We start from the raw sequence: 13608 nt of genomic DNA, 5'->3' as shown, positions 1-13608 counted from the left end.
AAATACTATAGCAGTGGCGCTAGTGTGCACGCTGATGGGCTCTTAATAGTGCCAATGCATATCGCAATTTATGGACAAGACGATGTCCAAGCTGTCTGCGATCCCTGTTATTATCCGTAGCAACATTCCACAGATATGTCCCGCCGCGGCTCGGCCGAGGGCGGGTCGGGCGGCGGCGAGTCGGAGGTGGTGGTGCTAAAGCGGCGGCGTCTGGTGGCGGCGGCGCCTCTGTACGCTGGCCTGGCGCGCTTCAGTTTTCTACTTGACGCCACGCAGCCCGGCGCCACGCCTGACGCGCTCTTTATGGCCGCACTGCTGGACTTGGTGAGCACTTTACCTTTTTAATCAGGAGTGGTGCGGTAGCGACGGCGCCGCTGTACGCCAGCTTGGCGTGCTAGCTGTTGCTCGACGCCACATGCCTGATGCCCTCTTCATGGCCGCGCTGCTGGACTTGGTGAGCACTTTACCTCCTCTTAAGACCCAGAGTTATTTTTGCAATTTTGAATTTGGAACCTTCTTTTATTCCATTGTAACTCAGGACTTAGGAGGTTATATTCAGGAGGAGGATGAGGTTTATGCTGGTGCTCGACGCCACGCAGCGCGGTGCCATAACCGATGCGCTTTTCGTGACCGTGTCACTTGACTTGATGAACACATTACCAATAAAGATTTGTGTACACTACCAGGGGCTCATTTCTCGAACGATATTAGACTAATATTATTAGTGCACGAATTGTCAAGTCGTATGGGTTACCATGGCAACACACTAATAATATTAGACTAAAACCGTTCGAGATATGGGGCCCAGAGCTATAGAAAACAGAACAGCGGATTGTTCCCGTAGGGAAATTTGGTGTTATAAAAAAATGTCAATGAAAATCTGGCCAGTAAATAACATCATCATCATTGTGCACAATAAAGAATATTATTATTATTATTTGTATCTCCGTTTTAAAACTCTCGGGTCTTTCGAGCCCGGTCATTTATAAGGCGTGCGTGGGGATATGGATCCAACACGTAGAGGCCGTTTGGAGAGAATTATTATTATTATCGATGGTGTATCGTTTCAGCCTAACACGGTGGTGGTGGGTAGAGCCGCGATGCTGCTGGAGTGTGCACATTTGGTCCACAACTGCAACAAAGGCCAGTGGCCCTACTGGTTGAAGTCCAATATGTCTAAAGCAACCGGTAAATACTAGTTTTATCAATGTTTACTTGCTGAGAGATATTCATATATCTTAAGATTGTTTTATTTCTTTCTAGTCACTACGAGTCCGCACCTGAAAAGACAACGTTTAGCTGCAAAACTATTTTATCAATGGGCTGAAGTAAGTGTTTTTTTTGCAGTTTTCAGAAATTCAATCTACAACCCTTGTTGACCTTTTGACCCCATGACTTTCCATGACGTTAATAAATAGAATTGTTTTTTTTTTCTTCTTTTTTATGGCGATAATTATCTGTTGGGCTATTTTTAATGCAGGCTATAGGAAATCGGTTGGAAGAGATGTTGATAGAGGACAAAAAATACATTGACAACGTGATCAACGTCGTCACCGACCCCGACGGACAGCGCGACCTGCTGCAGCAAGACGAAGAGGAAGACTTCCTCGACGAAGGTTAGTCACTCATTTCTACTTACAAGTATACTGTGAAAATTATGTCACTAGCGACCTGCCCCGGCTTTGCACGGATTAACAAATTATACCTACTTAAACCTTCCTCAAGAATCACTCTATTGATAGGTGAAAACCGCATGAAAATCCATTCTGCAGTTTTTGAGTTTTTCGCGAATATACAAAGCCGACTCAGCGGGGGGACTTTGTTTTATAAGGTGATTCGAATGAATTCGCTCCAGCGTGATACAGTCGCCATCAGATATATCGGAGCGGCCAAGGTGTTCACAATATCTGAACGCGCACTCTAACGCCTTGACAATAGAGGCGCCGTGTTCAGATATTTGTGAACACCTTGGCTGCTCCGATATATCTGATGGCGACTGTACATGCAGCAGTTGAGTCTGCGACTGCGACTTCGTGGGCTTCGTACCTAATTAATGTTGTAAATTTTTGGTACATTACACTCAACGCTGCAAAGGTCAGCGTCGAGAGTATTCTCCTCTCGGCATCGGTTTATGCCTCGGCTACAAACGCAAGCTCGACGCCGACCGCCATACAATTGTTTTATTGAATGCATGGGTGTCGGGCGTGCTCGCGCGGAGCGTGTTAGTGATAGTATTTATTTATTTAATCGTATGGCATAGTATGATAAACAGAAAACAAACAGTTATAAATTCAGATTAAGTCCTATCAGCCACTTGGTGGCCTCGTCGCTAAGGACGATCAGGTCTTCAGGAGGTCCGTTGGCATAGCGCGTTATGGGGCAATCCTCTATAATATGCTGAACGGTCTGTAAGTCTGGATCTGTGTTAGTGATAGTGATGGTGTGTGTGGGCCGGCAGCGAGCCTGCGGCCGGCGGGCGGGCCGTGGGGCGCGGCGTGCGGGCGCGCGCTGCGGCTGGTGGCGTGCGTGCTGCTGTGCGAGATCACGGCGTTCCTGCGCGAGTCCTACCAGAACCTGCCCAAGTCCTGCCGCGCCTCGCTCAAGGAGCGCGGGCCCTGGGACCGCGTCTATAGGTACGATTCATTCTCGCACCTCTAGAATGACATATTGGTGGGTAGTACATGTGTTCGGTGTTTAAAAAATAAATCATTTTTGTTAATGTTATGCGAAGATGGATGGAAAAACGAAGACGTTTGTGTTGTAAGAATAAGTGAGTTCATTATGTTACGTTATTTTGTATTGTACGGTCGAGAGTGCATATTTTTGATGAAACTTTTATTTTAACAGGGCTCTTAGCAGTCAACACACATTAATGCCAGTCGAGTATGTGTTCTAAAGAAATAATGCATGTTGCATACTGCAAAGAGCGTGCATGCGTATAGAACTACATAGGTTTCGTCAAAGTGTTTTGACTTTACGAAACGATTCAGAAAACCTCACCTCGAAAATGAGTTTGTTTATCTAGAGATGCGCTAATCGCGCCCGGCACGACTCAGTACCGATACCGTATACGAGTACGATACCGGTAATCCGTGCCGACAGCACACTTAACTGCATGGTATGTTAATAACTTACCTACCTAACTTTTACCTAAATAAAACAGTAAATACAATTTAAATTTACACTAAATAAATTTAATATTTTTATGAGCTCACCCTTACTGACTTTACAAAATCACTGAATAAAGGTAGTAATCAAAATATGCAAATAGGTAGTATAGTATTTAGTATAACAAGTAAAAGTAATCGCTTTGCTACATTGGCATGCTCAGTAAAGAAGATTTGAAATTTTGACAAGTATAGTAAAGAAAATAGAGCTAAACGCTACGCCAAGAGCCAAGGCCTATATCGGGTGCAGTGGTATAATACGGTGTGTGTGTGGTAGGGAAGCGAACCGGCGGTGGAGTATGGCGCTGTCCTCGATGGGGCACTCGCAGGCGTCGGCGCAGAGCCTGCAGTCCATCGCGGGCGCTGAACCTGAGCGCAAGATCTCTTTCGTCATACACGAGCCCGAAAATGTCTCCGGCGGGAGTAACGTCACGGTAAGTACACCCTTGGAGGATATAACCAAACGGAGTAGCCATTAACAGGCGTTCCCCTCTGTCGAAAATAGGCGGCCAATGGTCATACACGTTGTATGGACTGACGTTTATCTGACATGGCTATTTTTACGTTACGCATACATTTGACGTGCCCATCCCCGCAAAAATCCGTTACGTATACATTAGACGTGCCCATTCCCCGCAAAAATCGGCAGACTGTTTTATACAGAAAATTAAAGACGAGGTGTCTCCGTTTGGTTATATCCTCCAAGGATACACCATATATTTACTCGTACTATCGTCATTAGACTGATTTCTTCTGTTTTTAATTTCAACATATCCCTAATATCAAGTGACAGTACAAGACGCTGCATTGACTAAATTTTGTAAACTTTATATAATTCTAATGATAAACAAATAGCTCGTGTTGTGTACCAACAGTTGGCGGACGCGATTCCACCGACGGCCGTAGATGACAAGAAGGGGCGGCTCGGGTCCCGCGGCAAGGCGTGCCTGCACCGCCGCAGCACGCAGCAGCACCAGGCCTACGGCTCCTTCAAGCGGCGCTCCATCAAGCTCCGGCAGAAGGACGCCAGGGAAGTCGACGAATGTACGTACGAAGCCTTACAGTATGCTTTGTTATACTCAGATCTACCTAGCGAAGCGCTAAACGAATTGTACGCATTCTGCTGTAATTTTAATTGTACTCTATAACTGTACAGTCATCACCAATTAGATAGTGACAATCAAAGTGGGCAAATTATATCGTAACAAACGTTTATTACCATAGAAATAAGGATGTGTTCCGATATTTAGCCACTTTGGCCGTCACAGTCTGTTTGATGTTAACTGTACACATAAACAAAAAAATAGCTGACATACAGTCAGCATCAAATAGATAATGAAAGCCAAAGCGACGGAATATATTGCAACACACCCTTATTCGATACCGTAGGAATAAGAGAATATGTTTATTTTTTGCTGACTGGAATGTGTATACACAATTGAAGTATGTATATATGTCGCAGGCATTTTGTAAGAATCCGCCGTTTACAAACAGCATCGTCAATTTACAAACGTCTGCGCGTTTGTAAAATGTGATTACTCGTATTCCTAATGTGCTATGGGCATCGCCTCCAGAGTTGAAGTCACTCACGCACACAAAAATGAAAGCGGAATCATTAAATTAGTGTTGCGCGAAAAGTTTTAGTTACCAGGTGTTTAGCTTAAGTATCATGCATTTAAATCTCATTAATTCATTCCTTCATTCACTACCGTTTTCCTATACTCTATGTAAACATTCACCTCGGTGTGTAATCATTCACCTCAACTCTTCAGCCGACACCTATACCATATCAATATTTTTCGTAAAGACAATATCATTTTCGGTTGACGAATACTTAAAAATACATGAAAGGTATTTTAAAATTATCAGTTTTTTTAAACCTGTCATTAAAACATGATAATTTCAAATATTAATCATACGACCTAAAGTATACTTGTGCATATTGGGCATGTCCTTGTAATTGTAATTGTACTTCAAATTTCATAAATGCCATATGCTTTGTTATGCCATATGTTTTCCAAATTAAATCAGTCAGCCGCATTTGGATATCTGTTTTTTAGATTCTCAATAACCTTCGAATAACTAAAGCCTATGAGCGTCCGATAGATGGCGCGTGTGCACGGAGCGGGCGTACGGTCGTGAGAAAATAGTACATATGAGCAAAGCTAACTGGCGCGGACGTTAAGCTAACTGGCCCTCGTGGGTGCCATTGTAGGTAAAATCTGTCGCACGGGTGCGCGAGTTAGGGCTCGTTTAATTACATTGCGGGTTTTGATCGGTCGGCTGAATGGGACGTAACCAACAGTCCGCAGTGTAACTAAAATCGCATGCGAGTTCGCGCGCGGTCTATATCAACCCTTAGCTTTGCTCATACAATTTTTCGCTAGCCGTTTACCCGCTCCGTGCTACCGTGCCAGTTAGCGGACGGCCTATATTTTTTTAAACAAATGTCGATCTTATCAATCTTGAACGGAGGTTATAGAGAAGCCTTAGTCCTAATCATATCATACCATGCTCTACATTCTGTATAGTCTTGACAATGGAATCATTGTTACGAATACAAGTACCTACTAAAAAGTGACCTTGTTATATGTCTCTACACGTTATTGTAATTATAAACGCACTACGCGAGGAATTTTGTGCAAACCTTTGCAACTGTCATACAAGTGATTCTGCAGTCAAGTCTAGTAGAAGCATATGAGTTTCTTAATACATATAATTTGTAACTCATATAAATGTGTAGCACTACCATTGGCAAACAAAAGAAATGTAAAAATATTAAATTATATAATCCAAAAGATTGTCCACGAAGTTTTAAACCGATGTTGAAATAAACGGCCAAAGATCATTTACGTTTCTTTTTTTTAGTTGTTAATCGGCGCTCTGAATCAATACAAAGCAGGCGAAAGGTATCGTCCCTTTCTGACAGGAGTGACACATCTGAAATATATCCCCCTGCAGGTAATTGTTTGACAACTAGTTCTAGGACCTAGCCCGCCCTTAGTGAGATGGCGTCTGGAGGTTTGCCGCGACTGACGCTTAAACAAATTTTAGGGGGCACAGTAATTATGCCAAACGAGGTGGACAGTGGAGGGGAAGAGAGCCCCGGGGTCCTGTCGGACGACCACGACCACCCGCCGGACAGTCCGGATAGCAACTCCACCGATCCACCTGATAATAATAAGGGTTTCCCTTGGCTTAAGGTGAGCACGGTCATTTCAATCACTCGCAGTCACCGTCTGGTTATCGCTGTGACATTTGATCGCCTCATATTCGTTGAATACTTGTAGTAGTACATTACTTTAGAGAATGGGGATTCTAGGACCGCCTAACTTGCGTGAACCTTTTGAACGTCATATTAAAATACGATAAACATTGGTCACACGCTAACATATTGAGATATTGACTGATTAAAACCCGGGTTAGTAACATCTTTGGAGATAGGTGCTGAATGGTGTTCACAGGGTAAGCAAGTCAGGCTATCCCATTGCCTGCCAAATTACGAGTAAATGTAGCTATTTCTCCAACGATGCAGCAAAAATCATATATTTTTTTATAAAACTTACCTAACCACAGGTGTTTGGATTCGTTGAGATGTGTTCAGTTTTGCGTGTGTGTTTTTGTTGTGTGTGTATGAGTGTGTCGTGCCGTATGTAGTAAAAGTCTTAAAGCTACTATTACTCGAAAAGCTAAAATATCACGCGCGCGCTGTGTCTTCACACATAGTTCACACCTGTGGTGTGAGTTTCTTAAATATTTTATACTATAATAAACGTTGCTCAGAATAATCCCAAAACCTCCCTGGTAACAGGAATGCAGTTATTTTTTAGCCACCGTGTATATCCATTGCGTAAAGTATGTTTGAGAATGCGGGTTTGTAAACAGAATTTTTTGCGCATTTGTTGGAGAATTATTTAAAGAGTACACTAAACAAAACAACCTACTTAAATAGCAATGAACGAAATCATTTTTAGCGTAGTTTAAATAAAGTAAAAAAGCTTAAAATCGTTGGATAGTCAGTCCAAGAAAAGTCTGCAGCGGATTTGATAGCCCACGCAGTGCACGTGTTATTTTAAACGTCAAACTTCTATGAAATTATGACGTATAAATGACACTTGCAGTGCGTGGGCTATCAAATCCGCTGCAGACTTTTCTTGGTCCGACTCTAACTAATTAACAAAATACTAATAGTTGAATTTTTAATGTAGTGAACGCTTTTTGGGAGTGATATTTAAAAAAGTTGTATCGATTAGCATTTTGTTAAACCTCGAGACCTGTCAAGAAAGGTTTACGTTAGGTCTAGTAGTAGACAGTATTTGACCTGATGTAAACCTCTCTTGACAGTACATTTGTTAATATTCACTCACAATTTATTGGATCCTTATAAAACTGAATTTTGACTAGTGAATGAAGTTTTTACATCAAATTACTCACGTTATTAATTTTATTATGATCAGTAGGTACAACTTTTTTTCAATATTACCCTTATTCTTCGTATACATCAAATATAGCGATATTTGCGTTGCAGGTTATGGTAAAGTTCCTGAACTCGTTCAACTACGTATGCTGCCACCAGAACTTCTGCCATCCGTACTGCTTCCGTCGCAACATGCGCGCCAGCGCTCGCCTCATGAAGTCCGTCCAGAAGGTAATGTCTAAGCAAGTGAAGTAGGTGCTCGTGCAGGTGACGGTACAGTTCCTGAACTCGTGCAACTACGTATGCTGCCACCAGAACTTCTGCCATCCGTACTGCTTCCGTCGCAACATGCGTGCCAGCGCTCTCCTCATGAAGTCCGTCCAGAAGGTGAAGCAAATGAAGTAGGTACTCGTGCAGGTGACGGTACAGTTCCTGAACTCGTGCAACTACGTGTGCTGAACTTCTGCCATTCATATTGCTTCCGTCGCAACATGCGCGCCAATCGGAAACATATGATTATTTCTTAGCTGAATAATGTTATATTTGCGGTTAGCGTTTTGACGCGTCAAAGTGGCGTGGCATTAAAGTTTCGTATGAATGTTTCAGATATATGGGGAGAAGTTTGGCCCTGAAGTGAACGCTACGAACAGCGAAGATGGACTTGGCGGAGCGCGCCGAGGGCGCCGAACGCGCAAGTCTTCGGAACACGCCACTGATAGGTTTGTGAGCGATTAATTGGTCAAGCATCCCTAAAAAGCTCCATGCTCGTAATAGTCGTAAATGTAATCGCGATGATGGTGCCGCCACTGAATTTTTAAAGCTAGCACAGCCTCTGACACCTTTCAAAATGCGCCATGAATCGTACGATTATAATGAAACTCTCCCGTGAGTGTCAGGAATATTTTAAGACTGGTCACTCACATTTTAAGTCTAAAATTACTTGATATGCTTCGTTCCATAGCAAGGAGATTCAATTGAGCAGCCTACGTCGGTCAGCAAACTACTAGTAAATGTAATTTACAAACTTTTTCATGTTGGCTTTATGTCGCTGAATACTGAATCTAAAACTGTATTAAGACCTAATTGTAACGCTCTAGTTGAAGCTCCTCGTTATGAAGCGAAACTGTCTAGCATTTTTGTCTTAAAATACATCTTACGGTTTAAATTATCTCAGTTATTATTTATCCTAATTTCAATAGATGGTTTTATGTTTGCATACAGAATCGACAGGTCCGTGATCGAAAGCGCGGGGCTGGCGTACCACGCGGCCGGCGTGGAGGCTGCGGCCAAGTCCGCGGAGCCCGCCGCCGCGCCCGCGTGCTCCGCCTACCCGCCGCCCGAGCCGCCCGCCATACTCAAGTACCTCAAGGGGCAGGTTGGTCACCTTCAGTATCATGGCTCCTCTACACGATGGGCCAACGCCGGCCACTCCTAGGGACGCGTTTATGCGTTAGAGGGAGCAAGTGATATTGCTATCTCATTCTACCGCATGGCTGCGTCCCTTGGAGTGGCCGGCGTTGGCCCATCGTGTAGAGGAGCCGTCAGTAGCTTGAAGCTAGCACATGCAGGATCGACGCGTCGCCTGCGGCTACTATCGGCCCGTCTCACGGCTCGGCCACGACATTGAGCGATAACCATAGGTTCGTTCCCACCTATGGTTGTCGCTGCCGCCGTCGCAAGACCGTGCCAAAACGTCAACTTTTGTCAGCGCCGTGATGCATATAGCAGCTACCTTAACAAAATACAATCAATACGATAATCATTAGGATATACCGTTGAGTTTAAAACTAAGTTATCAAATGTTATCATCATAATTTTACAAATTGCGTCACGTATGTAACCGACACAGTCGGTGGAATGCTTCGGCAGATGATTGACGATTATTTAAACTTGAGTTTTTTGCTCTCAACCTTTATGTTCTACTGTCCTAACTGCCTTCGTGGTTGATTCAGGTCCGCGACGCATACCACGCGCCGCTGGCAGCGCTGATCAAAGGCGCCTGCACGATGGACGAGCAGCTATTCGCCGAGAGCGCCACGGTGGCGTGGCAGCTTTTACTGGAACCGGACCGGGAGTTGAGCGCCTGTGCCGCGTCGCTCTTCATACTAGCTGCTGTGAAAGCGCCCCTCACCGCCTCTGAGATCATGCATAATGACTTGAAGCACACCGACCCTGCGGTCAGGTTGGTACTCATAAGTCATAATACTCATAACCATAACATAACTCATAAATATTAAGTGCAACAGGCAGCAAGTTCTAATGTTCTACCAGGCGTGGCTCACTCCGCGATTTCGTCGCTTTGCAACAGGTAGCTAAAAGTACATCCGTTCCACACCAATTTTGGGGGCTAGCCATAAGCCGCGCGTGGCGCTGTCGCCACCTAGCGGCCATATCTGTCCTGATCGTAACAGACGCGTTTTGTTAGAGAGTGAGTCTTCTGTACTATTATTTATTCTGTGGTTCTACACACTTAAAAGAGTATTTAGCTTTGCAAATTTTCACTACAAGTTACCATTTCTAACAAATTGACTAGGTTATTATTACGTCGTTCCATCTGGTCTTACCTTTAGATCTTTAGTCTGAAGTAATTTTGACGTTACAGAATCAAGGCGATCTTAAAATTCCAAGTGATGTGGAAGCTCCGCTACCAAGTGTGGCCTCGCATGGAGGAGGGCGCCTCCGTGACGTTCAAAGTGCCTCCCCCCGGCATCGAGTTCACGCTGCCATCGCCGAAGATTGGGATCGAGTCGCTAGCCGTCGTGGACCCGCCGTGGACGCCGCAGGTCAAGGACAAGGATATGGAGATGACCTTGAACCAGGAGCGGCATGTGAGTACTGTTTTAACATCTTACTTTAATAGAAAAACCCATTTCTACCTAGTTCTTTACGTGTGTGCTTCTAGGGGGCTATAGACATCCTTTCCCAACTACACTCTCCAATTCCATAGAAGACACTATTATTTCACAATACTCCTCATTCGGTCCACTTTGTCTCACTCCTATAGATGTCTACAAATCTCCCTGCCTTTACAACGCTTTATTCGTAGTCTTTAGCTACTCTTCTTCTTTTTAGCCCTTTTCAATCTTTGAGATGTAGGCCTCCTTCAATTTTTGCCATTCTGGTCTATTTTGTGCCCTTTGTACCCATTTTGATCCAGCTGTTCTTTTGATGTCGTCATACCAACGCATCTTTGGTTTTCCTACTGGGCGTGACTCTGCCCAAGGTCTCCACTCTACCAGCCACTTACACCACAAGCCGTCTTTCCGGGCGACAAGTCCAGCCCACTCCCACTTCAGTTTCGCCATTCGCCTGGTTACATCGGTGACTTTGCTATGTTCTCGAAGCCACTTGTTTGTTTACCTGTCCCTAAATGAAATTCCTACCATTCTTCTTTCCATCGCTCTTTGGGTTACTTGTAATCTGTGCAGCTTTAGCTACTACGCACTACTATTTACTAACTTGTAACGTCATTCACAGCGATCGCTAGTAACAGCAACCAAGACCCGCAAGAAGCAGCAGACGGAAGCGATCAAGCGCGCCCTGCAACAGCGGAACGACAAGAAGCGCGCGGAGCGGGAGAGCTTCCTCATAACTACCATACCCATCACGCGGCAAGCAGCGCGCGAGCCCGCGCTCGACCATGCCGCCGACGACCACATCGAACGTGAGATTATCTTATTAAACATACAAGATATGCTCTTATAAATGTATCCTTAGGTTCGTTAAACTGAAAATGGGAGCCTTGGTAACGTACCCTTTGGTATGTGTACTTATAGAACTCTTAGCTCCTCAGATTATAAACGCAATTCAATTTAATAAAGGAGTTTGAATATACACTTATTTTCCCTTTCTGATCTCAATTTAAAGCCTTAAGTAGAGGACCCTATAGATCACATGGATTTCGAGTCAGAGGGCGTAAATTTTCTACAGCAATAATTACATAGCCAGCTCCCGACTACTCGTAAAAGATACTATCAAATGTTGCAAACTATTATCTGGCATAATATGAGTTTAAATCACTACCACCTAAAACCACCAAAATTCAAAATTCTACCACCTAGTATTTCCCTGAAATATCTGTCTCTCCATCACTTGCAGCGCCAGCCGACGAAGAGATATCAGAAGGCGTCCGCGGCTCGCACCACACACAGGTGGCGTCGGCGCTGTTTCCGTCCGCGCTGTGTTCGGCCGTGGCCGAGATCGTGTCGCTTTTAGACGATGCAGCGGTCTCCGCCGAGGGCTGCTCGGTTTATGAAGTTGCCTATCAGGTCAGATATTTGTGTGTGTATTTCTATTGAAAGAGATCACAAAACCAGGCGTGGCTCACTCCGCGATTTCGTCGCTTTGCAACAGGTAAGTACATCCATCTCCCACCAATTTTGGTGGCCAGCCATAAGCCGCGCGTGGCACTGTCGCCACCTAGCGGTCATATCTGTCCTAATCGTAACAGACGCGTTTTGTTAGAGAGTGAATCTTCTGTACCTAGTACTATTATCTATTCTGTGACAGGACCGACTCGTATAAGCAAAGAAGTAAAATTAGCGTAATTAAACAAGACTGAGCGTAATCTAAAGGAAATGTTTAGCAGAGTGCGTTTCAGTGTGCCTCTTTATTTATTCACACTTATTTTTAATAACAGTAAGAATGTTCGGTTCGGGTGCTCCTATATACTTCCCATGACTAGGAACCTTATTGTATTTTATGCAGGTCATATGGGGCTGCCTAGTAGAAGACTCAGCCCTATTCCTCCGCCACGTACTGGAACGTCTGACCCGCGATCATCAAGACGAGATGTTCAAGTTGCTCCGACACCTCATCCGCTTCATACCGCGGCTGCCGCAACAAGCTGCATTCGCGCTATACAACTACATCATTGGTTATGTCATGTTCTACATTCGGTCGCCGCATGAGGAGGGACAAAGGCTTATTGGAGCGGCTCTATCTATTCTTTGGATGGTAAGAGTTTCTCTTTACTCTACCTCTATGTACATTGAACACTTTTGATCATCTACAACTTACTTGTAGTCGTATATTCTCTCCATATCGTGAAGTACTAGCCAAAACTCACATTTCTCACAGTATATTTCAACGTATGTTTGCTATATTTCCTCCCATTGGTTAAGAAACAGAATGACTATTCAAATTTTGGTTTTCAGGTCGTTCATAGCGTGCACGGTATAATGTTTAAAGATCTAAAACAAATTTTACGGAAGGAGCAATGTGACGCGTCTATTTTGCTAACTGCCAACGTGCCCGCTGCCAAGAAAATTATTGTACACGGACCAGGTGAGAAACAGCAACACATGCAGTCTCCTGCTTTTAATGAGACTAGACTCTTTGAGATAGTTATGGACTAATATGGAAAGTCATAAAAGATCTTTACAACATTTTATGAGTACATAAAGGAAATAGTTATTTGTTTTACAAGGGGGCAAAGTTGTTGTTTAACCGCTCGTGCTAATATTGATACCCGAGCCAGCGAAAGATTCCAAAATTGAACCACGAGCGTAGCGAGTGGTTCGAAAAATGGAATCTTGAGCGTTGCGAGGGTTTCAAAGCACAAGTGTTAAACAAAATTTGCCCCCGAGTGAAACACAAATTTTTCACCACACCAACCCGAAGCAAATATTAAATGTAAAATATGAAACAAAATCAAACCAAATCAAATCCAAATGAATGTTTTTAAATATTTATCATCCAAAATCATCATTTAAAAGTCAATTCTACCAGCAAACATAAGAAAACCACTCAAAATTTGCATTTGATTACTTTGCCTCACATGTGAATAAAATGCAACTTTGCTATCAGTGTTTGAAGTGCAAAGTAAGCCTTTCCGAGCTGGTGTGGTGAAAAATAATTTATTTACATACAAGATATGTACAGTGGTACTACTAAACGAAATTAATAGCTGAAATCTAAAATAGGCCCTCGAGGCATTGTACCAAGGATGCTGGCGGCATATCCTTGCTGTACACGTATCGCAATACTGATATGGTAGCCGCCAGCTCTTCGGTCACCAGTTAA

General features: G+C 43.8%; 1 protein-coding gene across 1 annotated transcript in view; it reads left to right on the top strand.

Annotated features, from left to right (window-relative positions):
• The window catches only part of LOC134675484 (protein unc-80 homolog), a 77554-nt gene that overhangs the window by 18791 nt on the left and 45155 nt on the right, over window positions 1-13608 (top strand). The window contains exons 25-44 of the mRNA XM_063533750.1: window positions 134-324; window positions 1071-1188; window positions 1264-1328; window positions 1481-1616; window positions 2459-2633; window positions 2732-2770; window positions 2848-2883; window positions 3445-3601; window positions 4043-4211; window positions 6036-6128; window positions 6222-6370; window positions 7696-7815; window positions 8191-8303; window positions 8806-8959; window positions 9537-9766; window positions 10187-10412; window positions 11062-11248; window positions 11683-11852; window positions 12292-12540; window positions 12741-12870. Coding sequence (XP_063389820.1) covers window positions 134-324; window positions 1071-1188; window positions 1264-1328; window positions 1481-1616; window positions 2459-2633; window positions 2732-2770; window positions 2848-2883; window positions 3445-3601; window positions 4043-4211; window positions 6036-6128; window positions 6222-6370; window positions 7696-7815; window positions 8191-8303; window positions 8806-8959; window positions 9537-9766; window positions 10187-10412; window positions 11062-11248; window positions 11683-11852; window positions 12292-12540; window positions 12741-12870 — 2907 coding nt within the window. The remainder of the gene's footprint in view (window positions 1-133; window positions 325-1070; window positions 1189-1263; window positions 1329-1480; window positions 1617-2458; window positions 2634-2731; window positions 2771-2847; window positions 2884-3444; window positions 3602-4042; window positions 4212-6035; window positions 6129-6221; window positions 6371-7695; window positions 7816-8190; window positions 8304-8805; window positions 8960-9536; window positions 9767-10186; window positions 10413-11061; window positions 11249-11682; window positions 11853-12291; window positions 12541-12740; window positions 12871-13608) is intronic.

This window comes from Cydia fagiglandana, chromosome 2 (assembly GCF_963556715.1).
Source record: "Cydia fagiglandana chromosome 2, ilCydFagi1.1, whole genome shotgun sequence".
Classification (NCBI taxonomy): Eukaryota; Metazoa; Arthropoda; class Insecta; order Lepidoptera; family Tortricidae; genus Cydia; species Cydia fagiglandana.
The sequence above is the reverse complement of the archived record's forward strand: the minus strand, read 5'-3'. Positions and strand labels throughout refer to the sequence as shown.